Source organism: Neovison vison, chromosome 6 (genome assembly GCF_020171115.1).
Source record: "Neovison vison isolate M4711 chromosome 6, ASM_NN_V1, whole genome shotgun sequence".
Classification (NCBI taxonomy): Eukaryota; Metazoa; Chordata; class Mammalia; order Carnivora; family Mustelidae; genus Neogale; species Neogale vison.
The window spans coordinates 66,861,900-66,888,913 of record NC_058096.1 but is presented as its reverse complement, the minus strand read 5'-3'; the positions used below and the strand labels follow the sequence as shown (position 1 = coordinate 66,888,913).

Genomic DNA, 27,014 nt, shown 5'->3' with positions numbered 1-27,014 from the left:
TTCTTTTTTAAAAAAATTCTTTCTAGATTGTCTCTAAATGCAACTTTTTATAGTAAACATAACTTGTAGGTTCATACACAGCAATGCACACAGAGATTGTCTAAATTTTTGATACAACTAGTATTGCATGAAGAATCACCAACTATGCTTGTTATCATGGCACCCCAAGATGCTGTTAATTCATTGAGTGACTCTACATACAGGTATACAGAAGAACTCATTCTCTTCCCTATTCACACAGATGTCCTAATGCTATATCTGGCATTAATAACTACATTACCGTGAACCCAAGGGATCTACAAGAAAATAGGGTACTGCCTTAGAGGAGGGACTGGAGTGTTTCTGTTTTTCCAAACGGTTAAGTCTGAGCCAAGTTGTTGGCTGCCTTTTAAAAATCAGTATATGAGAAAACTAGAGTGTCTATAGAATTGTGAAATGGTGAGTCCCTGTCACTGACTGTATTCAAGCACAATTTGAGAGAACCACTGCCTTTAATCCTCTTCCTTTTATCATTAAAGCTTATTAAATGGTTGGTACAGTGTAACCATCCTTTAAACAACCATACTTTATATATCATTTTTACTGACATATGTTCAGACTTACTCTTGTCATAGTAAATATTTCAGCATATTTCTTGTATGACTAGAGTTCTTTTATCTTTTACAGGTGTTGGGAAATCTTCACTGGTTCATCTTCTGTGTCAGAATCAAGTACTGGGAAATCCGTCATGGACTGTGGGCTGCTCAGTAGATGTCAGAGTATGTGTTTCTGATATTTCAGTTTTTCTGTAGTCGTATTAAAGATACGTCCTTCAAACTACATGATCAAATTGCAGTACTGTAGTCAAAGTTAATAATAATAGCTGGGCTTTATTAACTATCTTCTCTGTTCTAGATACTATGCCAGATGCTTTACATGTCTTTTCTAACTTAATCTTTTTAAACTGTGAGGTATAGCTGCAGAAACTGAGGCATAGAGAAATAAAGTACCTCAATCAAGTTGACTCAATGCAAAAAAAGCAAAATCAAGATTTGATCTGAAGTAGTCTTAATCCAGTCCACAGCCAGTATGGACCTGGGTATACACCCTGAATGGACCCGATCTTGTCTAAATAGTGTTAATCCAGAGAGATCAGTTTTCACTGCTGTGCTATATATCTAGAGTTCACTTAACACACTCCCTAAATAATTCTATCTAATTCTTTGGCACTAAGACAAACAACCTTTGGCTAGAAATATATGTAAAGGCAAAAGCTTCTGGAGCCTTAGGTTTAGGTCTTCTGTTCCACTTCACATTTGGGAAGCTCAGGTGCAGTGTCCACCAAATTAATCATCTTTGCAGATACTGTTGGTCTTTGCTAATCCCAGCTAGTCCTTTTCGAATGTCTCTTCTGCTATCATAATCTCTCCATTGAGTTAAGAAATAAATAGGGAAGGAATGGTAATTAGCTCGATTGACAATTAGTTTCTTTTAGTTCTTTGAAGCTCTTCCACAGCTTGTGACTTACATTGCTGCTGATTGGAAATCTTTTGTCAGCCAAGTTACTCCTTTTGAAGGTAATTTCTTCTATTTGCTTTTAAAAGATTTTTTTGGATGTTCTGTGGTTTTACTAATATATGTCTAGATATGGGTTTGTTTTTAGTCATCCTATCAGAAGGTTGTGCCTCTCAACAACTGTCATCATTTTTCAGAATTTTTAGCCATTATCTATTGTCTTCCCTCATTCCCTTTATCCCCTCCTTTTGCACTTCTATTAGATTTTTGTCCTTTATATCTTAATTGTACTTCCATGTTTTCTGTTATTTATCTTTTGTGTATTCTGGATCATGTGCTCATATCTGCCTTCCAGTTAATTAAGAATCTCTTCAACTATGTCTAATCTGCTTTTTAATATATGCACTAAGTTTTCATCTTTGTAATTGTAATTTTTTATTTCTAGATACTCCTTTTGGTTCTTTTTCAAATGTCAAGATTTTTCACAATATCCTGATCTTTCATTATGGCTTTACTTTTTATTTTAATCACTTTCAACATACTATTTTATGGTTTCTTTCGGATTATTGTTTTTTCTGAGTGAGTCTAGATATTCTAACGTGCTGTGTATGCCAACCATGTTTCTTGAAAAATGTGTCTCTTTGTATGGTTTATAATTCTTTGAAGATGATCTCTTCTTCAGCAGAATTTTTTTTCCCTCTTCTCTGTAGAAGTTCTGTGTGCTGTGTTGTGGAAGTATGGTACTTTTTCATTTCTTTTGGTTCCAGAGCCCTAGGGATTTCAGTGGAACTTGAAATTTCAAAGCTAGGAGTTTCCGTTCCATCTAGATAACGTATATTCTCCAAATACTTGATTGGAGTACAGGCCTGTGGTTTCCATTTTTTTGTGGACCCTTTATTCTGTAACAACCCTACCTAGGGTCCCTGTCAGAAAGTTTTTCCTGCTTTCCTGAGCCAGTGAATGGTTTTTCCTACTCTCTTTTACTGCCTGGGCCAGATTTTTGATGGGAACTATCATCTGGTCTTTCTCACTCACCTATGTATAGTCTTGCCTTAAAAGCCAGAAAACAGATCTCTATTCCTGTATGGGCACTAAAACTCCAGGGACTGGCCCCTGAAGCTATCTCTGAATCTAGGTCAGTTCCTACTTCTCACTCTGTTTTTAAGTTCTTTTCTAGCATCTGAGTATTTTCCTTTCTTTTTCTTGAGCTTGTCCTCTTTATTTTTAAAAAACATTTTTATGGCATTTCTATGAATTTGAAGTCAGAATGTCTGTGAATGTCTGTGTCATTTCAGCCTGCCATGTCCCCAAATTCTTAGCAGTAGAAGAAAACTATAATAAATACTAAATACTAAATAATATAATAACATAAACTATAATAAATACTAAATACTAGATAATAAATTCAGTTGGCAACTTGTCAATAGCAAGTTCTGGACAAAATTTCCTTATGGACTTTCCTAAATCCCTTTCTGTGAGAGAGCACAACATAGAAAAGAAGAGAGACATGAAAAGACATTTCTCCAAAGAATATATACAAATGGCCAACAGACACTTGAAAAATGCTCAACATCACTCAGCCTCAGAGAAATCGAAATCAGCACCACTATGAGATACCACCTCACACCAGTCAGAATGGCTAAAATTAACAACTCAGGAAACAACAGATGTTGGTGAGGCCTTGCATAAAAGGAAACCTTCGTACAGTGTTAGTGTGAATGCAAACTGGTGCAACCATTCTGGAAATCAGTATGGAGGTTCCTCAAAGAGTTAAAAATAGGGGCACCTGGGTGGCTCAGTGGTTATGACTCTGCCTTCAGCTCAGGTCATGGTCTCAGGGTCCTGGGATCAAGTTCCGCATCGGGCTCTCTGCTCAGCAGGGTGTCTGCTTCCCCCTCTCTCTCTGCCTTTCTCTCTGTCTACTTGTGCTCGATCTCTCTCTCTCTCTTTCTCTCTGCTAAATAAATAAATAAAATGTTAAAAAAAAAAAAATAGAGCAACCCTACAACCCAGTAATTGCACTAATAGGTATTTATCCAAAGGATACAAACATAGTGATTTGAAGGGGCACATGCACCCCAATGTTTATAGCAACGATGTCCACAATACCCAAAATATGGAAAGAGCCCAGATGTCCATCAACACATGAACAGATGAAGAAGATGTGTTTTATATATATACGTGTATGTGTATATGTGTGTGTATTTATGTGTATATGTATATGTGTGTGTGTGTGTATACATGCACACACACACACACACACACACACACACAATGGAATATACTCAGTCATCCAAAAGAATGAAATCTTGCCATTTGCAATGACATAAAAGGAACTAGAGAGTATCTGTCATGTTTGGTGAAAAAAGTTGAAGAAAGACATATGATTTCACTCATACATGGAATTTAAGAAACAAAATAGATAAACATAGGGGAAAGGAAGGAAAAATAAAATAAGATGAAGAGAGAGGGAGGCAATCCATAAGAGACTCTTAACTTTAGAAACAAACTGAGGGTTGCTGGAAGGAAGGTGAGTGAGAAGGGGTAATTGGGTTATAGGCATTAGGGAAGGCACTTGATATTATGAACACTGGGTGTTACATGCAATTGATGAGTCACTAAATTCTCTGGTAATTGATAAAACAATATATGTCAACTAAATTGAATGTAAATAAAGAATTTTTAAAAAAAAAATTCAGAGTTAAACTCCCACTTCCTGGGGCAGTACCCATATTGCCTTTTGCTTCCTCAAGAGTGACCTTAGACTAATCAGTTTAATTCTCTGAGCCTTAGTAGATCTTCTGCAAAATAGGGGTAAATTATATCTGCTTTAGCTAGCCTACAGGTTTGTAGGTGATGTTATACTGTGACTGATTTTACCAGAATGAGTATGTCCCTCACTGACTCCTGTAAAGCCAGCTGGCCTGAATTGCATTATTGTCAAAGAATGGGGCATATGGAGGTGAAAGTTACCTTGCTTTTGTTAACTTTTCACTATATCTTGGGCTTGTTGGTCTCTGTCCTCCATCTTTGAGAAGAATGCATTTCTTGAATGACAACATGAATAAAAAGCATTTTTAAATGATAATCTTTTTTTTTAATTTATTTATTTGACACAGAGAGAGAGAGAGAGATCACAAGTAGGCAGAGAGGCAGGCAGAGAGAGGAGGAAGCAGGCTCCCCGCTGAGCAGAGAGCCCTACGCGGGGCTTGATCCCAGGACCCTGAGATCATGACCTGAGCTGAAGGCAGAGGCTTAACCCACTGAGCCACCCAGGCGCCCCTTTAAATGATAATCTTAAGGAAAGTTGCCATAGACATGTAAATTGTTTTAACTATTGCTATAATAAAGTGAACAGTTCTTTCCTCTAGCAAGAATGATTAAATCTGATAAAATCATTACGTAAATAGCTTGGAAGAACACTTTCTTCTGTAGCAGCTTTAAATTGCAGTTACAGCTTCTGTGTTATTGAAACCTGAGAGAAGATATCTCCAGAATCCTTGTAGATCCATGAATACACTCTCTTCAAAACTCTTAGGAACAATTGCCCCATTTAGCTCATTTCACATCTAAGAGCCAACTAAAAATAGAGCTGATAAAGGTGATAATGTAATTGTTTAATTTGAAGTACTGGGTGAACTAATGAGCTTAATGTATATACTCAGTAATTACTACCATTTTGGATTTAGTATGTAGTAGAGAGGTGTTCATACTGAATTGAAGGGAAAAAAGAAAAGTTTTATTTTGCAGTATTCCTTATTCATTACTCTTCTAATTTTGTTGCCCCAAGTCTAATGGGACTAATATAAATGCATGGCTACTCTTAATTATAAAAATAAGACTTACAGAAACTAATCTTTTCACAAATTATAAATAAGGAAATTGACTTGTCATTTCTAGTTCACTTTAATGGGATTTTAACTTTCTAATTTACACATTGCATACAATCAATATTTATTGACTTTCTCTTTGGGCAGCATAATAATGTGCAAGCACTGAGGAGAAATTTTTTAAAAAAAAGGTAATCTCTATCCTCGCTAAGAATGTGAAGTAAGGTCTAGTAGCTGGGATAAGGTTTATATATATGAATGATTTTAGAAATAATAATACAAATGATAGCTAATATTTCTTAGTGCTTACTTTGGCTAGACACCCATTTTACATACTAGTTCATGTAATTCCCACAACAACCTTCAAGGGAGGTACTAATATTGCCCCTATTTGATACATGAAGCAGTGGTGGTACGGACAGAGGTGTTAAATGTCTTGCTCAAGGTCACGTCGCTAGTAAGTGATGGGGTTGGGATTCAAACTCAGTCAGTCTGGTTAAAGAGCCTGTGCTCTTGGGCACTGCTCTGTACTGCCTCTTGTTCCAGAGTGGTATTAACAAAAAAGTATTCCACTGCTATTACATACAATAAGCACTAAAGTAATGTAGCAATTTAAATTCAAATTAACTGAAATGAAAAATTTAGCTCCTCCGTTGAGCTAACCACATTTGAACTGCCCAACAGTCACATGTTGCCAGTGGTTACTATAGTGGACATTACTATCATTACAGAAGGTCCTGAGATAGCACTGATAGAGAATATAGGTGTTACAGCAGCTCAAGAGAAAAAGTGATGTGCATATAAAGAATGGAAAATTATAGGGACACCTAGGTGGCTCAGTGGGTTAGGCTTCTGCCTTTGGCTCAGGTCATGGTATCAGGGGCCTGGGATCAAGTCCCACATCGGGCTGTCTGCTCAGCGGGGAGCCTGCTTCCTTCTCTCACTCTGCCTGCTTGCTTGTGATTTCTCTTTCTCTGTCAAATAAATATATAAAATCTGCCTTCGGCTCAGGTCATGATCTCGGGGTCCTGGGATCGAGTCCCGCGTCGGGCTCTCTGCTCTGCGGGGAGCCTGCTTCCTCCTCTCTCTCTCTGCCTGCCTCTCTGCCTACTTGTGGTCCGTCTCTGTCAAATAAATAAATAAAATCTTTAAAAAATATATATATATACATATATAAAATCTTTTTTAAAAAAAAAAGAATGGAAAATTATATTAGGTGTTAATGACTGAATGGACTATTCCTCAAGAACAGGGATATATATATTAGAGGTAAAGAAGAAGGAAATGATATTAAATTTAGTTCTGGACATGATGAAGGGAAAGATCTATGAGCTATCCAACTGAAACTGTCCAGAAGGCATTCAGAGATGAGGTAGGGAAGCTCAAGAGAGAATTATGAGTTGGAATCATCTGCATGATAGTAATCCCAGACCTTGAGAGTTGATGCGTTTTTCCAGAAAGCAAATTTAGAAGGAGAAGAGCTGAAGGAAAACCTTGGGGTATATTTGGAGTGTTGTAGATGGGAAGAGGGGTCAGAGAAAGATTGGTCAAAGAGGTAAGAGGTGATAAAATACCAGAAGAGCAAAGGGAGATGAGAATTTTATGAAGGAAGGATTGAGTTTTGATAATGAAATGCCATAGACATATGAGGAGTTAGAGAGAAAAAAGAATTGGTAGTAATGAAGTCATTGCTGACCTTTGAAAATGTGATGGAATAGAAGTAGCAGAAACCAAATGATGTGAATAGGCAGTGAGGAAATAGAGAGGTTTAAATCAATTTTGCACAAAGTAGAGGTTAAATAAAGGAGTGAATGGGTACAGAATACAAAAGAAAAGTAAAAAAATAAGGGACATGAGTTTGGCTAAAAGCAAAATAAACTTAATGTAAAGGAAGAGGCAGGGCGCCTGGGTGGCTCAGTGGGTTAAGCCGCTGCCTTCAGCTCAGGTCATGATCTCAGGGTCCTGGGATCAAGTCCCTCATCGGGCTCTCTGCTCAGCAAGGAGCCTGCTTCCCTCTCTCTCTCTCTCTGCCTGCCTCTCCATCTACTTGTGATTTCTCTCTGTCAAATAAATAAATAAAATCTTTAAAAAAAAAAAAGGAAGAGGCAATCAGCAGTAACCGTTATATTATTCATTCATTCATTCATTTAGTACATATATTGCCTACCTGCTAGGTATCAGACAGAGCAAGGAATTGGAGGTATAGCAGCAAATTAGACGAGTTCAATTCCTACTCCTCTAGTACACTCTCCTAGTTGCTCTTTTTTATTCTTGTTTCTTTTCTACCAACTCTCTCCTAAGACCTCCTGCCTTCCTGCAGGCATGCATACTAAAACCATACTGTTAGAGAGCATCTATAGCATCCAGTGTTCTTTCTGGATGTGTATCATTTTCTTTACTAAATTTCTTTCTGCTTTTTATTTACTTATTTTGGGAAGGGGTACAGTATACTTTATTGATGTTACGTGACCCTTCTTTAAGGGGTCTGGGATGGAAACTGTAAAGAGGTCAGGAGATTCTCCATGTATTGGAGGATGAGGTAGGGCAAGGACTCCTCATCAGCTGAGGCCTCTCTCTTCCTGTTGCTGTCACTGGGTCTGGTGGTCCAGGGAGCTCTTATTCCTTAGAGGCCATATGGACCATAAGATCCACCACCCCACTGCTATAACCAAATTCATTGTCATACCAGGAAATGAGCTTGCCAAAGTGGTCATAGAGGGCAATGCCAGCTCCAACTGTGATACATAGTATGAACGGTGTTAAGGATCACTCTTAAGGTGTTGGCCCTTTAAGTAATTGGAAGGATGAAATTGCCTTTTACTAGGAGAAAAACAGGCTTAAGGGGGAAGATCCCGGAAATTATTTTCAGGTATGTTAACTTTGAGATGCCTATTAGACATCCAAATTCTTGTCTGGTGGATATGGTAGCCTGAAGTTCAAGGGACTAGTCCCGTCAGGATATAAATTTGGAATTCATCAACATAATGATCACATTTAAAATCATAAGATTAGATGACATTGTCAAGAGAGTCGGTAATAAAAGAGAAGAGAAGAGATCCAAGAACTCAACCTTGGATTACAATTAGAGGTCGGAGAGGTAAAGACAACCCAATGGAGACTGAAAAGGATTAGGCTGTGAAATGGGAAGAAAACCAGGAGAGTGTGATAACGAGGAAGCTAAGTGAAAAAAGTACTGCAAGGCATAGGAGTGGTTGTATCAGATGGGAGAGTAAGATGAAAACTGCTCATTGATCACTAGATTTAGTAACATGGAAGCCATTGGTGACCTTGATAAGGAATGTTTCAGTGGATAATTGGGGCACAAGTGTGATAAGAATGAGTTCAAAAGAGAATGTAAGGGAAAGAATTTGAGACTGTTGAGAATAGACAACTCTCTAGAGGGCTTTTGCTGTAAAAAGGAGTAGAGAAGTGCTATATTAGCTGGAAGAGGACATGAGGTCAAGAGAAGGTTATTTTAAGATGGGAAAAAATATGTTCGTATATTGGTGGAAGTCCTTCAACAGAGTGGGAAAACTTTGATGATAAAAAGGAGAATTGATAAAACTACACTTTTGATAAGAAAAAAGGTGATGGGATCTCATGCATAAGAAGAGGGTTTGGCCATGGGGACATAGTTTATCTGTAATGGCTGAAGGGAAAGCAGATTATATGGGCACAGATGCAGGGAGGTGGATAGATATATGAAGAGCAGGTTGTAGAAATTCTCTTCTGATTGCTTCTGTCTCAGAAAGCAAGGTTCTTAGTCATTCGTAAGGATGAGGAAGAGATATGAGAAATTTGAAAAAAAAGAAAATATGAAATCATTATGTAGGAGAGGACAAGAGGAAATGGACTATGAAACTGATTAAAGGGCAGTTCCAAAGGGAGACTTGAATTTAAAATGAATCTAGTTAGCTTAAATACATATTTTTCTGAGTTTCTCATCCAGCTAGCAGGTTTACAGACCTAGAATTGGGGAAAAGGTGGATATAGTCAAGGTTGGAATTTTGTCAGTTGAATACAGCGTGACAGAAGGGCAAAGGAGTGACTAAAATGATGAATCATAGCATTTATACTTAGGAAGGAAGTCAGGATTTGGAAGTGGAAGGGGAGCTGTAAATAGTGGTAGGATTAATATAGAGAGCTGGAGTATTAGAGGGAGGAAGCTTGAAAGACAGGAGACGATCAGAGTCAGAGGTAGTATGGGAATGATATGAGAGAGTCATGCAGATATGGCATGTCCAGTGCTCTAAACTAGAATGAGGGTGCTACCAGTGTTCGTAGAGGCCAAAATAATTATTTTGATGGATTGATTTGTTAGGTTCATGACTACAAAGAAGGAACCCCAGAAGAGAAGACCTACTATATAGAATTATGGGATGTTGGCGGCTCTGTGGGCAGTGCCAGCAGTGTGAAAAGCACCAGAGCAGTGTTCTACAACTCTGTAAATGGTAAAGCATTTTTTATTTCTACCACATATTAATGGCTTAGAAGTATAGATAATCTCATATAGAATGCTGTGGGACACTAGCCACATCTTATTTTAAGAAGGCTCTAATATACACACAACTCTTAATTTAAATCTGCATATCACATTTGAATTTGTGTTTCTAGATTCTAACCATGTTATTCAGAACATTAAATATTTTCTTTATCTAGGTGTTTGTAGTGATATTATTGTCATAAACTAAATAAAACTTTGTTTTGGGTACTTGACATTTCTCCAGTCAGTGGAGTACATCCAATAGAAGGAACCATTAGGAGTCCTATCATCTAAGCCAGATGTCACAGAGATAGAGGGATTTTTTTCATCTGCCCCTTACAAAGAATCCTATGTAATTATAAAGCGCTGCCTAAGAGTGTTATTAAGGGTGCAGATAATCAGATACCTGGAGCAGACTTCCAGATGAAGGTGTGTAATAAAGGACATAATTGGGATTCATAGAGTTCCAGGGACTATACCACCGATACCTGTAATTTGCCTATAGAGGGTTTTTTTGTCTTCTGCCCCTTTTTGAGTTCATTTTTTAAATGCCTTTTTTTTTTAATTGTGTAATGTAATTTCAACTTGTCTCTGATTGATGTCCAAGATTTGGCACCTCCCCCTTTTCCTTCTGGTAGATGCTTAGCTCTTAATTGCACCTCATTTACACTATGCTTAGATCACACTCAGTGTCAGATAAACATTGCAGTTACTGAGTGCCTTCTTCATTCCTTGTATTCCTCTTTCAGTATCCTATCTTCCCATATCATAAGGTGTTGTGGATAATACAAAATGAAGCAGAGAAGGTACTTGGCATTGGATACATAGTATAAAATACAGTATAAGTTATATTAGTTCAGACCTGTGCCCCATTTAGCTCAGAATTCTACCTGAATGTGTCACAATCTGCTTGAAGAAACAAAACATTCCTAAGTGGAACAAAACACAGTTATAAGATGGTGACACTAATATATGACATTGTCATGCAAGAAAGTACATGATAAATGGCATATATTAATAGAATGTATTTAAATGAGAAAAATAGTAAGACTGGTATAGTGTTCGGTGACTTCTTAGAGAATAGGAAAGAAAGAAATGAAGCCTGGTGTAGATCTAGAATCAAGTGATAAACTTGGATTATATCAGTCAAATGACTTGTCAAAGCTGTTATCAATCCAATCTGACAGGGAAGTTTGTACATGTAACACTTTTGCTATTTAGATCTTTTTGAGAAAGAGTTCAGATAAAAATTATAAATAAATAATAAACTTAGCACTGAAGGTTCTTTACTCCATCTACCATCTTTAGTTTGCTAAGAAATGGAGCATAAGGATCACACCATTCAAATGTGCAGACTTTATTCTTAGCAGTAACTTTCTTCTCTTAATACCCTACCTTCCTTCCTCCCACTGTGATGAGAAAGGCTGGCAATCCCTAAAGGAAACCTGTGAAGTGTCTCTACCTCTTTCTAAGGTCAGAACATACTCTGATCAACCGTCACACTGACTTCTTTCCTTTGGGCCCCACTATGGCCCTTCTAGCCCATGGTCTAGAAAGCAAAAACTCTCAGCCCAAATGAAAGTGGGAAAATAAGGGAAAAGGGTGCTCAGATGCCCTTAAAAGCTCAAAAGGCTTAAGTAGAGATCCTCAAAAAATAAACTCCTCCCTATCCAGCCACTAGCTCATCTAGGCCTTTGTAATCCTTTAATCTCCCACCCAAAATTCTCACCCATAGTTTTTTTATATTTATGTTTGGGAAGTAGAGGAGAGGAGAAAATATCTACCACTCTTTGGCCTTAAAGTGACTTATTCTGCTTTCACCCAATCTTTTACTGTCAGATTACATGAATTCAAATTCTGGCTACCTCACTTACCATGTGACTTCAGGCAAGTGACTCAATCTCACTGAGCCTTAGTTTCCACATACGTAAAAATGAAGATGCTAATTCTTTCTCATAAAACTGTTCTGAAAAGCAAATTAGATAACAAATGTAAGGCATAATGTATAGCACCTAAGTGCTGAATAGATGTTAGCTGTATTCTTGAATGGTAGCTCTTTATCCCTTTTTTAAATCTGTCCTGTATCTTGTATCCTTATTGACTAACAGAAGCCCTTACTATGGAAGGTAGAGGGAGTACAGTTGACTGTAGGGCAAGTAGCAGATCTCTATTTCTCTGTCCCAGATGCCAGGGAGGATACAGATTTATCTGAGCTAGCTAGACAAGACAGCTGTAACTTGCACAAGCACCCTATTTGCACACATGTCTCTAAAAACCAGAGGAGCCAACTCTTATGCCCTTCTTTTTTGAAATGACATATCTCACATCTTTTTTTTTTTTAAGATTTTATTTATGTGACAGAAAGAGACTCAGTGAGAGAGGGAACACAAGCAGGGGGTGTGGGAGAGGGAGATGTGGGCTTCCCGCTGAGCAGGGAGCCCAATGCAGGCTTGATCGCAGGACTCTGGGATCATGACCTAAGCCAAAGGCAGATACTTAATGACTGAGCTACCCAGGCCTCCCACATATCTCACATCTTGAAGGTAGAAGAATCCTCAGTTTCACATCCTCTCATCACAGTAGAATCTAGATAATATAGGGAAAGTTTGGGGGTTTGAAAATCTGTAGTCTTCTGACCACAAGCTAATACTCTAAATTCTACTAGGCATTAAAGCTTTTCCTCTTTTGTCTATAATACTATAATAGTTATCTGCTTTGTTTGTCTGCTATCTTATTTGATTCTATTAATTGTATTTCTGAGCCTCATTACATTTTGTTATTTTTCTCAATCTCTCAAAAGTCCATATATTTTCTACTATTCATACTTTTTGACTATCTTTTCCTACCCTCTTCTAATGACATACTTCTTTTGCTTTATTGACTAAAGTATTGAGCTTTTTATAGCTAGCCATTAATTCAAAGAACTAAAAATATAGATTTTTGAGTTGATTGGGCTCAGGTGATTTGTCAGCTGAACAGTAAGCAATTATATCAAATTAAACCAATATCTTTTTAATAAATTTTTATGATTTAATATTTTATTGAGTATAAGTAATAGTGTATGTGTGATATCTATGACAGTACTATGCACAGTGGAGAAACAATTAACTTTGGTAGGAATATAATATCTTATATACTTGATTCCTTTTATTGATGAGGTAGTTCAGGTAGGACCAGGCAGAGCAGGCACTCATTAAGTGTTGAATGAAGGAAAAAAAAACAGTCTAAAATGACATTTTGTCAGCCCTTGTAGAATTAAAAAGAGTTATATAACTGACAAAGAAAATTCTGTTATTAATTATTTGTAGAAATTTATAGAGGAAATTTTAAATTCATTGTGTGAGTTTGTTACTAATACTTAAATGCTAGGTTTATTCAGCATCCTAACACTTGTATTCACTAAGCTTCCCTTTGCCAGTGTGAAGTGAAGAGGAATTGTTCCAGTACTGACATTATTTTCTTTGATTGTTTTAGGTATTATTTTGGTACATGACTTAACAAATAAGAAGTCATCCCAAAACTTGTATCGTTGGTCATTGGAAGCTCTCAACAGGGACTTGGTGCCAAGTGGAGTATTGGTAACAAATGGGTAAGGCCAGATTTCTTCAGTTGCAGTGTGAAATGGTACAGCAGTCTTGGGAATGTACCCTCCGAATAACACTTTGTAACACTTTGTAAGAATAACACTTTGTTTGATTTACAAATTTTTTCTCCCAGTCTGTAGATCATCTTTTCATTCCCTTAACCGTCATCTCTCAAGCATTAGTTTTTCATCATGACGCAGTGTTATTGTGCTTTTGATATCAACTCTGCCTAATCTCAGATCATGTAGGTTTTCTCCTGTGTTTCTTTTAGAAATTTTATTGTTGAAGGTTTACTTTTAGATCTGTGATCTGTTTCGAGTTAATTATAATGTGTGAGGTTTTAATTGAGGTTGACTTTCGTGTATGAATGTCCAGATGTTCTAATACCATTTTTTAAAAAGATGATCCTTTCTCCATTGAATTGCTTTTACTCCTTTGCCAAAAATCAGTTGATCATATTTATATGTTTCTGTTTTGAGATTGTAATTCTGTACAGTTGATCTGTGTGTCTATACCTTGACCAATATGACACTGCCTTTATTATTGCAGCGTTATTGTAAGTCTTGAAATGAGGCATTGTGCTTCCTTCCTTTTCAAAATTGTTTAGCAATTCTAGTTCATTTGCTTTTCCATATAAATTTGAAATCAACTTGTCTGTATTGATAAAAAGTCAGCTTGGATTTTGATTGAATTGCATTAAGTCTGTAGATCAAATTGGGGAGAATTTTTGTTGCATCTTCCAGTCCATGAACACAGTTTGTCTGTCCATTTATTTTTTAAAGCAAATCCTAGACAATTGTATCATTTCATCTATATATATTTCTGTGTATTTTTATTAAAGATAATTGTATCTTTGTATCTGTGTAATATTTGTTACACATATTTTATCTGTGTAATTAAAGATAACTATCATTTCATTTATATATATTTCTGTGCTTAACTTTATATGATAAGGACTTTTTAATATAACCAAAATATAATTGTCACACTTAAAATTTGCTAATAATTCTTCAGTATCAAATATTATTTTAATTTCCCAAATGTCTTATAAATGTTGATTTGTTCAAAATAGTATATAGATGTGGTCTACTCATTGTATTTAGTTTATTAAGTTTCTTTTTAATCTTACTTTCCCCTCCCTTTTTTTTGTTTTTTTTTTTTCTTTTACTCTCTGGCAGTTTGTGAAAGATGGCTTGCTTGTCCTACTAGTTTCTTGTATTCTGGATTTTGCTGACTGTATCCTTGTAATGAGTGTCTGCTTAACTTGTTTCTCTGAATCCTAAGTTTTCCCTAAAATGGTAGTTAAGTATAAAAAGAAGGTCTAAAAAATGCAGGGTTTTGGTTTTTGTTCTTGCCAAGGCAGTATTGTACTTATAATTACAATACCTGGCTGTCTGTCTCTTTGTGATGTTATCATGTCACCAGCCTTATTATCTATGATAAAATTCACCATCAGTTTTTCACCTGTTGTTTTTTTTAAAAAAAAAGGATTTTGAGATCAAAATTCAAATTGGATGTAAGATTAATGAAAAAGTGAATAAAAAGGAAAGCTAGAGCAAATATATATGGCAACATAGATATGATACATGTGTAATAAATATATATGTTGATGTGCAACATATATATCACGTTCCATGTCTGTACATATATTATATATACAGTATATCAGTACATATATTTATTAACATATGAGAGATTATACAGGACTATAAGTGACAGAGATAAATGTCTATCAAAGATGATGGTTGATAAAATATATACAAAAATTTGTATGTGTGCCAGAGTTAGTGAGTATATAGGAAAAGGAAATATTCCTAAAGGAGGACACTCTCAAAACTTTATTCTCGGGGCGCCTGGGTGGCTCAGTGGATTAAGCCGCTGCCTTCGGCTCGAGTCATGATCTCAGGGTCCTGGGATCGAGCCCCGCATCGGGCTCTTTGCTTGGCAGGAGCCTGCTTCTCTCTCTCTCTCTCTCTGCCTGACTCTCTGCCTACTTGTGATCTCTCTCTGTCAAATAAATAAATAAAATCTTTAAAAAAAAAAAAAAAAAAAACTTTATTCTCTAACAAGGCAAATTTCAATTTTAGACAATGTCTCCTAAATTAGTGTTGATATTGGTAAACAGAATCAAAGGCCTTGAACTCACGCTGTCATTGACTTTAATGCAATAAATAGAACGATAATATTTTTAAGAAATGGAGGTTTAAAAAAAAAAAAGAAATGGGGGTTATATAGTTCAAAACACCTGTGTTCCAAGGCTGAACAATAACTGAGACTCTGTAAGATAATTGTGAAGGGCAAAAAGATTTGGTAATTTTGCACACACCCACTTACATACCCCAAGTTTAGATTATTCAAAGAGAAAGAAAAATAATTTCAAAGGGAGAAGAAAAGCTAGCTCAACTGGGTTTTATTGACTGTATTGTGCAATATTGATTTACTGTCATAAGGTGTTTGCAGCCGAATTTTGCTGACTATTATAAATTGAGCTTGTAACGTGCCAGAAATCCAAATGTGTTTTATTTCTCATATGTGAATAGAATTTAAATTAATTGATCAATATTGGGCTCTATATTTCTTTCAGTAATAGAAGGAACACTGCTGTGTCCTTTAGTTAAAAATAGGGAGAGAAAAAAAAGATTGTAATAGCCAGTGACCCAGGGCCCCTAACTATAAGTGATTCATATCGCCTGTCCTCTGTCTCCCATGGCTCTTATGTCAGGACAAACAATTATTTGGCACTTAATTCTTTCCTTTTACTATTCATTTTGCATTTCAGCCACTTCTTTTCCTTTCCATTTGTTGAATCCACCTTTCCCCAGGCTATAGCATCATCTATGGTTGATTTTTCTGGCCTTCATCCTCCTTGTTTCTTAATTTCCTAAAATGATCTATTTTTCTTTATTATTCATAGGCAGAAATGTAGGTATAGAACTTAGGCATACCCCAGAAGCTTGCCATTTTTCCCTCTGGCAAGAGGTGTGAGTGCCATGCCAGGTTCTTGTGTTTCTGCTCTACTGAGGTTTGAATCCAGTCTTTCTATCTACTTAAAAAAATCCTGAGCTGTTAGCCTCGAAAGACAGAGCTTTAGGAGAAGTCAAGTCAACCTACATTCAGATACCTATTGGGCATTCATTTATTCAAGTAGTCTATAGACTCAGGAAAATAAAATTTGAGTAGTTAGATGAGTAGTTGGAACTCCGTAGATGGCGAGGATGGGTTGATATATGAACAAGTAAATGGAAGAAATTGGGACAAAAGTAAGTTTATAGGTGGTGGATGAGCAAGAGTCAGTAAAATAGTGTACGCTACCTGCATTTAAACATTATGCATCTATATCAAAGTAAATTCTATTCAGCTGTTTTGTTTTTAAAGATTTTATTTATTTATTTGTCAAGAAAGAAAGAGAGAGAGAGCACAAGCAGGGGGAGCAGCGGCAGAAGGAGAAGCAGGCTCCCCACTGAGCAAGGAGCCCAATGTGGGACTCAATCCCAAGATCCTGGTATCAAGACGCTTAACCAACTGAGCCACCAGGCGTCCCTTATTCACCTCTTCATTATTATTTATCACAGGGATTATGACCGGGAACAGTTTGCTGATAACCAGATCCCACTGTTGGTAATAGGGACTAAACTGGATCAGATTCATGAAACCAAGCGCCACGAAGTTTTAACCAGAACTGCTTTCCTGGCTGAGGATTTCAATGCAGAAGAAATTAATTTGGTATGTATTCTCTCTAATGTATACTTGTGTTATCGTTAGATAAAGGCAAAACCAAAGACTTCAGGAGTCACAAATTCTTTTTTTTTTTTTTTTTTTTTTTTAAGATTTTATTTATTTATTTATTTATCTGACAGAGATCACAAGTAGGCAGAGAGACAGGCAGAGATGGGGTGGGGGGGTGGGAAGCAGGCTTCCTGCTGAGCAGAGAACCCGATGCGGGGCTCCATCCCAGGACCCCAGGATCATGACCTGAGCCAAAGGCAGAGGCATTAACCCACTGAGCCACCCAGGCACTTTATACTAAAATCAGGCATTTGGGTTCTGGTCCAAAATGTAATAAAGATTAGAATCAACATAGACTGTCAGATGGGGACAGTCAGTTCAACTTCCTTGAATGCTGATCTGTTGGAAGGTTCAAACTTTGTCCTATGAATAATATAAATCTTGGGCTTTTTCTTAAAAAGATTTTGTAAGATCACACCAAAATAATTAAATTAGGGTAACAAAGAAAGGTCACTGACACCTTAATTATTCTTGCTTTAGAAAAGCCTCTTAGTTTCTTAAGCTACAGAATTTAACTTAAAGGGCAAACAGATAAATGAGAAAACTACAAATTGTAAGCTAGGAGTGCTTCATGAGCATAGAGTTTCTTCCTGAGATATGTAGCTCAGTTTGAACCAAACACTAAAAAGGCTAAGAAAAGTTCTCACATAAGCCAGATAGTGTTGCCCAGAGAAGGATCCTGGCCAACAGCCTCGGTCACCGTTTAAATGTCATTGTTCACAAGTTGGATTTCTGCGACATATTCAGTGCCCTGGCAATTCCAGACATATGGTAGTAGTGGCTGTTTCATAATACTAGTGACTATCATATACTGAACACTTAATTTGTGCCACACACTGTTCTAGTACTTTATGTACATTATCTCATACTTGTCTTCACATCAATACTATAAGGTAGATGCTGTAAGTATTTCCATTTTAAAGATGAAGATTAGAACCAAAAAGAGGTAAGTAGGCCATGGTTATACGGGTCAAACCAGGCACTCTGACTCCCAAGCCAGTGCTCTACAATTAAGCCTATTTTCCACTTAATTATTGTCCAGCTAACATTTAGAATCTCAGAGTTGAAAGAAGTCTTAGAAATCATCTAGATCACTAATTACCCAAACCTGACTGCATACTCATGTTATCAGTGTAGCTGTGAAAAAATTTGAATATGTGCCCCACAGCTGGAGCTTTTCATTCATAAGGTCTGACAAGAGGACCAGGACTGTAATTTTAACTAATGACTCAGGTAATTTTGAGCCCTTAACCCTGTACATCAACATTTGTGAACACTGCTTGCTTCAGACCAACCTCTCCCCCATAACTGCATCAACTTCTGCCTGCCATTCTATTGTTTTTTACATTCTGTATTGCCATGGGGGGTACCTTATTTTTCTCACCTGCCACCATGGAATATTCAGTGTAAATGCCCTAGCTGGTTACACTGGACCATAGTATTCCAGAGGACTCCTGTTAACATATAATATATCATAGCTTTGTTGAAGCAGTGCTGAAGTTACTTTGTTCAAACATTATTTGCAGTGGGAAATTACCATTGAATACACTTAATTTGTTCCAGAAATTACTTTCAGTGTATTTTGGAATATATCTATTTGTAGTACTCGTGCGTTTTTGTGACCATCACCTGGATATGTATTTTTCCTATTTTCCTTGCAAAGGGAGGGCCATCTTTTAATTGTTAACAAGATATAAAGGTACTCAGGTGCTGGTACTTTGGCACACACGGTTTCCACAGAGTTCACATACAACATACTTTTGACCTGTTATCAGTGTACAGATTCAAGAACACAGCAGAAACAACAGGAGGGTTTTGAGGATGCAGGGGAAGAAAAACTGAGGAGGAAAATTTGATTCGAGTTTCAAAAAGAAATAGCAGTCAGAAAGACTCAGCAAGTAAGTATAAAGCCTCCAGTAAAAATGTAATGTGACAATATTAGTGCTAGCATCTTTGGTTACTATATGAATTTACTTAAAACTATTTTAAAAAAAAACATAAGAACCAACATAAATGTATATATCTAAGATGGAATCAAAGTTACCATCTTATGCCTAAACAAGTTGGTTTAAATTATAAATAGGGAGATGATTACTTGTTTTTTAAAATCCTCTTAGGCTTATTGTGTCTAGGACAGATTTTTCTCTGTTTACTTCAAAGTGATAATATTGAAGCATCTTCCCTAGTTAATATTCCTTTCGCAAGCTTAGATAAGCTATTTAAAGTTATTAATCTTCAATCTTTGCCCTCAGCCATGATCAGTGGCAGATGGCTCTTTAAACTCTAAAATTCTTATCCTAAGATCATAGGGTTTCTCTGGCCTGGTCAACCTGTAACTGGGAGCTCTAGAATTAAGTTTTGGGAGGTTCTCCTTGTTTGCTGTTTGATTTGGTTTTTATATTTAGCACTGTAGCTCTATTTGGAGTCATCTCTGAAGTGTTGACATTGTGATCACTAATCAATATCCATTTTGTAAAACATGTCTAACACAAGTCTACCTCAGGTTTGTCTCTTATGTGCCCCAGTTGCCGTGTAAATGTGTTCAGACATTATTTCAAGTACAACAGTTTACACATTGATGTTTCAGTCTATTTGATCCATACATGGAATTAACTTTTATTATGTTAGGCGCTTTTGTGCCTGAAAATTCAATCTGATAGCATTTTCTTAGCATGAAAAGAGAAGGGAACTAATATTTCAGTATCTGCTATGCTATGTATGTGCCAGACATGCATTATCTTACTTGATTTTCACAAAAATCCTGTGCGATAAGTATTATGTTATCCTCATAACACAAAAAAGTAAGCCCAAATCTAAAGGCATAGTAATCTAACCAGTGTCACATAATGTAGAAATACTATGACAGATATTCAGATTCAAAACTTGCTGGCTTCAAAGACCTAATTTTTCTAGTACTTTAATGATTTTTGTAAAGTTTGTTGTAGTCTCTTTTTTTGTGTGGTTTTGGAAAATGTATTACAGCGTCCAGCCAAAATTAAAAATGTGAGCCTCAAAATATTATATGTGGATATAATAGGTGATTGTTAGAAAATTTACCGGAAGAGAATCGTGTGGGCTTAAGAGATTACAAAACAGAATAAATGCAACAGCAGTGATTTCAGTAATTGCCCAAGGGACACAGACCATCTGCAACTGAAAGACAAATACCATCTTTGTAAAGGAGCCTACAGGGTATCTTCAGAGTTTGGTCTTAGGTGGCATTTGAAGTAAAATTCAAAGTGCTCTATCTCTTAAGGTGGCGAGTTAATTATTACAAGCAAAAGCAACTTAACAGTGAAATTCCAGGAAAGAATAATAAACCCTTTGAGACTTTACTGATCATTGTAATTTACTAGTTATCTCATTTTAATGTTGCAGATTGTTTGGTCTCTTCTGGGCCCCATTTTTTTCCCTATTTTTCAAAATCCTATTTAATAGTAATATATCTATCATTCATTATTATTTATCATTAAAAATAATACTTAATGATATTTAATAATAAACTTACTTTTTATTGTTTATTCCTATCAAAAAATATATCATTCATTATTATCTTTATGGCCTACCAAATAGTGTAGTACTTTGCATTCAATCAGTGAGAAATCCCTGGCAGCTGTTTTGTGTGTTCTTTGCTCCTCTAACTCCTTATTTTCATGATTCCTGCTATTGATATGAACTGCATAGTACTTAATTAGATGATGCTAGTGGGTAACTAGTACTAAAAAATAAAGTGTTAACAGTTTTTAATGGCGCTGTTTCTGCTTTTAGGGTAAATGTAGGTGAGTCACATGATTAGTGTCTTGGTTTGGTTATTAGTAAGATTAGCAATCCTGTCTTCCTTTATGAATTATTTGATGATGAATACATTGGTTCAGTGTCTTTTAAAATTCAATAAATAACAAAAAGTGGCTTTACCTTCCTTTAGCACTTTGCTTTGTGCGTTATAACTTGAAAATTACTTGAATATTTTATGAGAGTATTATGCCTAACATTTTATTATAGAAATACACAACAGGAACAGTAATGACTAACAAAGAGCTTATGCTTCTTAACTTTTAACGGCGCATCTTGTGTCTTATCTTCTAGGATTGCACGAATCCACGGTACTTAGCTGCAGGTTCTTCCAATGCTGTCAAGCTCAGTAGGTTTTTTGATAAGGTAATAGCTTCAATTAAGTTATTTTTAAACTTAATTTATATATTATGAGAGTTTAAATTCTTTGTAGAATGCTTTGTCTTTTTATTCTTTCATCCTGAACTTCATAGCCTGAATACTTGTTTTGCTCTCTCTTATCTCTTGGTATAATTGCTCAAGTCCTGCTGACGTATTTATTTTATCACCAGTGTTCTCTAAGCAAAGAATGAAAGCTACCAGATTTAAATGAGTTATTTTAAAAGTTACCTGATTTCCCTCCTTAAAACAGATTATATTTTCCTATTTTCCAGCTCTTTTTGTACTTACTCACATCTCTTAAACCCCCACGAACCCAGGAGTTTCTGCTTAGTTGAAGCCCTGAGTTTTTTTCCTCTCTCAGCTATTATTCTCCACATAAATGTTACCTTTATTTTTAAGGTTATGTCATCTCCTAGATTCCCTAATTTTCCTTATCAGAAAGCTTGTGTTCCAAATATTGACTCTTGCTAGCATCATCTTATGGCCTGAACTGGAATGAAAATGTTGAATGACTCAGCATACCGGTGATTTTGAGCACTGTTTGTCTTTCCTTCACAATGCCGTGTGGCTGCATCACACATAGTATTGACCAAGTTTAAGGTGTTTGCCTAATGTTTACATGACATAGTAAAGTGAAAGAGAACATATTTCTGTATGTAGTATTGAAAAAGATTAATTTCTGTATTACATTTCCTTTTAAGGTTATGAGAAAAACACAGCCCTTCTCATAACTTCTTTATGAATCATTTTTCTTTTACCATTTAGGGATCTCATATTTCACTCTTTTGTCCATTATGTCATGATAAGATAAGCCCCACACCCCTTAGACCACTGGGAAATTTTGCTTCATTGCACAACTTCCCAACTGGAGTGTGGCAGAGACAGTACAGGTGTGCTGACATAGTCCCTCAGTTCAAGCAGCCAGAGTCCATCGGGCTGAGTGATCAGCAACCCCCTTCATTTAACCCAGTGTGCGGTACAAATATTAGTATTTTCTAAATGTGCCATGACGTGAAAAATGTTGGGAAGCACTGCAAGGGACCAGATTTTCTCTCCACATTTTTTTCAGACTTCAAACATAAGAACTTCTGTCTCATTTAGACCCGTGTCCCCATCTGATACACTCTTCTGTACCCTGAGAACAACAGCTTGCAGATCTTTGTCTGACTCAGAAAGATTCCACAATATATTGCTTAAATTTGTTAATAACTTGTTAATTTGGAAGTTGGTGAAGGGAATAAAAAGGTACAAACTTTCAGTTATAAAATGTATAAGTCACAGGAATGAAAAGTACAGCATAGAGAATATACTCAATAATATTATAGTAACTTTGGTAACAGATGGTAACTGCATTTACTGCATTTTTTAATGTATATAATTGTCAAATTACTATGTTGTAATAACCGGAAACTAATATAATATTGTATGCCAACTATACTTCAATAAAAAACAAATTCTTTAAAATATGTAGTGGTGGGGCGCCTGGGTGGCTCAATCGGTTAAGCAACTGCCTTCGGCTCAGATCATGATCCTGGCGTCCTGGGATCAAGTCCTACATTGGGCTTCCTGCTCAGCGGGGAGTTTGCTTCTCCCTCTGGCCCTCCCCCACCCCATGCTCACTCTCTCTCACTCTCATTGTCTCTCAAATAAATAAATAAACTCTTTAAAAAAAAAATACATAGTAAGTTAGATCCTAGAAAAACAATGGGTTATAGACTCAGGTTGCCAAGTTGTTCGGCAAGACTTGATTTTAAAAAATCAGAGGGAGCTTGGTTAGTTTTAAGTTTTAAGAAGAGAGCAAGATTTGATAAGAGAAAGACACTGCAGGTTTAAAGTAGGGAATTATAAGCAACAACAAAAAGGTACCTTCTCTCTTCATCACCTAAATCTCAGTGAAAGGTATGTGGATTAGGAAGTTGGCCAGACCTCCAGACTAAGGTGGTTGCCTGAAACCATAGGACCCAGCAACTAAATTTTGCCCAGTTTTCTATTTTAGTATAAAGATTTATTTTCCAAGAGGGAACCTAGCTCCTCCTCCAGATTCCCGTTAGGAGTGATTCCTCCCTCCTTTAGAATGTTAGGATTTTCCTGGCGTATTTGGAGGGAAAGAAAATCAGCCTCTTCTTGGTTTTTGTGGGATCGAGCATTTTGAGATCTAGGCATCATAAACCAGCTTTTCTACCTTTGGGACGAGCAAATGCAATGTTACCCTCGGTCTCCTGGGGCTAAAAGTAACCCAGCCATAGTCTCAAAGAGAGAAAGAATCCAGATGATTTGGCCATCAAGCCAGTGAAAGCAAGGTAGCATAGCCCTGGAAGAAGATGCCATGCTCTTATTTAGGGGAATTCTTAGCTTCATAATTCTGGATTTCAGTGTCTTAGATTTAATCTGCAGCTAATGGCTTTTCTTAGCCACAACAATTCTGTGTGAAGAAAATCATACTGTGTCTGCAAACATGACAGTTTCTCCAGTGTTAGAACAGAATTCGTCATTTTTTAAAAGATTTATTTATTTGAGGGAGAGAGCAGGCATGTGAAGCCAGGGGGATGGGCAGAGGAAGAGGGAAAGAAGCAGACCCCCCCCATTGAGCAGGCTCCTATCACCACCCTAAGATTGTGACCTGAGCTGAGACCAAGACTTAGATGCTTAACTGACTGAGCCACCCAGGCACCCCTCATTATTTTTTTAAAATTATTTTTTATCATCTGAATTTTAAACTCATTATATTAGGGCATATATTCTGAGAACATTTTTTCAGTAGTAGTGATGGGTTTGTGCAGATACATCCACTGTTTTACCTCATTTCTCCTGCTGACCGAATACAGACAGTTCTGAAACTACTGAATCAAGGGTGTGGATTCAGACCATGGAAAGAAGCTCATTGAATGCTTCTGATCTCCATTGAGGACCTACTGAATTTATCACTGTGTTTACCCTGGGGATGTGGCAGTTCACTATATTTTACAAACTCCTTTGTAAGGAATAGCTGAACTATTGTAGTAGTGCTCTGTTTTTATCTTGTGGATTCTGTTTTGTATATCTGGGCTGACTGCTGGGAAATTTGAGCCAGATTTGCTTTCATACACTGAGAACTGCATGAGTTATTATGATGTCATTCTCTGATTATTTAGTCATTTTTGTATGTTCATTTATTTTTCGATCTATTAATACTTTGGGGAAAGAGGCAAGCTTTTATGGAAATACGCCCACAATCCTGATCTTATTAGCTCTAGATGTAACTCATTGTACTAAATGTCCATTAACTATTGAGAAGACTCTTAATTTAGATATATGCCTTTTAGTCCCATTAGTGGCAACTGCAGTGTACCACTTTTCCAGGGATGGTTGTTAAGCCCTAAAGTCTTTATTTGTTTCTCACAGGTCATAGAGAAGAGATACTTTCTGAGAGAAGGTAATCAGGTGTGTATCTGTTCTTAATAAAGTGGGTTATTAAACTCGGGGAGAGGTGATTTCCAAATTTAGTTTCAGAAGTGGTTGAAAAAGGAGGGGGGAATCTTTTGTAGGCACAAGCGTTTTCTTCTGTCCTCAGCACAAAAGAAAAAAAAAATCAGATCAAGGGAAAATAAGGTTCCAAGAAACAAAAAGAACACTGGGATAAGGTTATATTATAATATAATAGAAGGAAATCATTTGCTTGCGACTCCAGAAGTATATATGCAGAACCCATCCCGATGCAGGCAATTCTGATAAAAGTGCAACTGGTGGGTGTTCTGAGATTGACCTTCATCTCCCCTGATTTAGATGACACTACCACCAATTTGTTGGCAAATGTTTTCCATTTCGGTAGAATTTATTTTACTATTTGATCAGGGTAAAACCTCAGAGAGATGGATCTTTAAGGAACAACAACAGGCCAACATACAGACACAGAAAATAAGGGAGAAAATGGTAAAAGCTATTAGCATATGAACTCCACATGCTGACTTAACGTGATTCTCTTGCGGACAGATTCCTGGCTTTCCTGATCGGAAAAGGTTTGGGGGAGGAACATTAAAGAGCCTTCATTACGACTGAATCGCACTCATCGTCTGGAAGAGTGAGCAAGCCGTGGCAGTCGTGCATAGCCTTCTTCTTGCCATGTTGATGATTATTGTTGCAGCCTTTTCACAGAATCATCTTAAAAGGCCACCCTTCAGCCCCACCTTTCAATGGAAAGCTGAAAGGAAGTGACCATGTGGGAGGTCCAAACTTTGTCCCTGTCCTCTCTGTTCCTCACCTTTCTGTCCCTGTTTCTAGATTATGTAAAAGCCCTGTGGAAATAGGAGATGTTGTCAAAGTGATGCAGTAAATGAGCAGTGACAGAGTGCTGCAGAGAAAATTTACTCTTCCCAGAACTGGAAGGTTTTTATAGGTCTGTAATTTTCCCCACACTCCTTGCTGGAGGCTTAATTAAGTACTTCAGAAATTTATCTCTGTTGTGTGACCCTCTTGAGGGGAAAGGTTATGTTAACCAGCCCTGGGTCATGCAACGCAAACAGTCTCTGTCATTTTCAAAGAAGCAAAATGGTGTTATTTAATTGTGGCCCCTCTCATCACACACAGGGATGCCTAAGAATAGCAGCCCTAGTCTCCCTCTCCTATGCTTTGCAAGTGGTTTGGTGGCTAGAAGAGGCCGACTCAGAGCTGGAGTTAAATATAAATAGATTAATAATACATAGAGAATGGCAGTACCAGAAAAGAAGAATTCTCCGAGAGATGGACAGCTCACTCACTAAATCCTTCACTCTAGGTTCCAGATGTCTGCACTGTCTTATTGTGTTCTATTTGGAAATAGGTGGGGTGAGATCTCAGACCTGTATGAGGGCACCAAAAGAGAATTACGGCCTCTTTGGTTTCTGTGTTTTGTTTTTTTTGTTTTGTTTTGTTTTTTTTTAAGGAAAGTCAGCTCCTGAAATGCCTCTTAACTGTAGTCAGTAAACTAAGAATTTTATTCTCTGTGTCAACAATGTATTTATGGAGAGAAGTAAAAATAAGTTCCACAGCAACACATTTACATGAATTATGGACTAGGATTCTTAGATTTCATAATCCAACGTTTTTTGAGGGTGGTGGTGTATATGTGCGTATGCATAATTGTTCATCGTTACTTTTTTTAACCCATCTTTTCTGCTTGTTTAATTCTCTCTGCCCTGGTTCTTTAATATATAGACCTCGTTTCCAAAAACTGCAATTTGCTGCCTTATTCAACACCCATTTTCCTGCTTTGGCTCTACAGCAGGTCAAAAATCACTCCTGATTTTGTTCCATATTAACAAATAATAATAAGCCCACAGTTTCAGCTTTGCAATTTAAAACTAGGCAAAAAACACTAAATTTACTTTCTCTTGCATTTTAATTAAATTTCAGAAGTCCTTTGGAAATCCAGGTATGCTAAAAAGAGGCACTTAGAATAAGAACATTAGGCAGTGCTTTTAGAAAAGCAGTTGTAGGAATTTGGAAAAGGATTTTTAAAGCACTTTTCGTCAGCTAGAATATTCTCCAGCCTTTCTTCGCATCCTCAGCCACAAGAATTAGCCCTGATTTTTTTCCCACAAAAGGGAGCTATGCAGATCAGGCTCTGTATGTGGAGTTTGGCACAAGCCTGTTGTAACAGAGATGTGCAGGAAGCAGGAAGTCAATGCATAGACAAAGACCTGAGCCAAC

At 36.8% G+C, this 27,014-nt stretch overlaps 1 protein-coding gene across 2 annotated transcripts in view; it reads left to right on the top strand.

Annotated features, from left to right (window-relative positions):
* RABL3 (RAB, member of RAS oncogene family like 3) overlaps positions 1 to 26,535 on the top strand; it is a 30,278-nt gene extending 3,743 nt beyond the window's left edge. The window contains exons 2-8 of one of the 2 annotated variants that reach the window (XM_044251470.1): positions 667 to 758; positions 9,646 to 9,775; positions 13,282 to 13,396; positions 16,964 to 17,114; positions 21,264 to 21,335; positions 24,732 to 24,770; positions 25,320 to 26,535. In XM_044251470.1, coding sequence (XP_044107405.1) covers positions 667 to 758; positions 9,646 to 9,775; positions 13,282 to 13,396; positions 16,964 to 17,114; positions 21,264 to 21,335; positions 24,732 to 24,770; positions 25,320 to 25,385 — 665 coding nt within the window. In that variant the 3' untranslated portion in view covers positions 25,386 to 26,535. Of the gene's footprint in view, positions 1 to 666; positions 759 to 9,645; positions 9,776 to 13,281; positions 13,397 to 16,963; positions 17,115 to 18,952; positions 19,122 to 21,263; positions 21,336 to 24,731; positions 24,771 to 25,319 lie in introns of those variants that run through there. The other variant, XM_044251472.1, reaches the window with a different exon arrangement.
* The last annotated feature ends 479 nt before the right edge of the window (positions 26,536 to 27,014 follow it).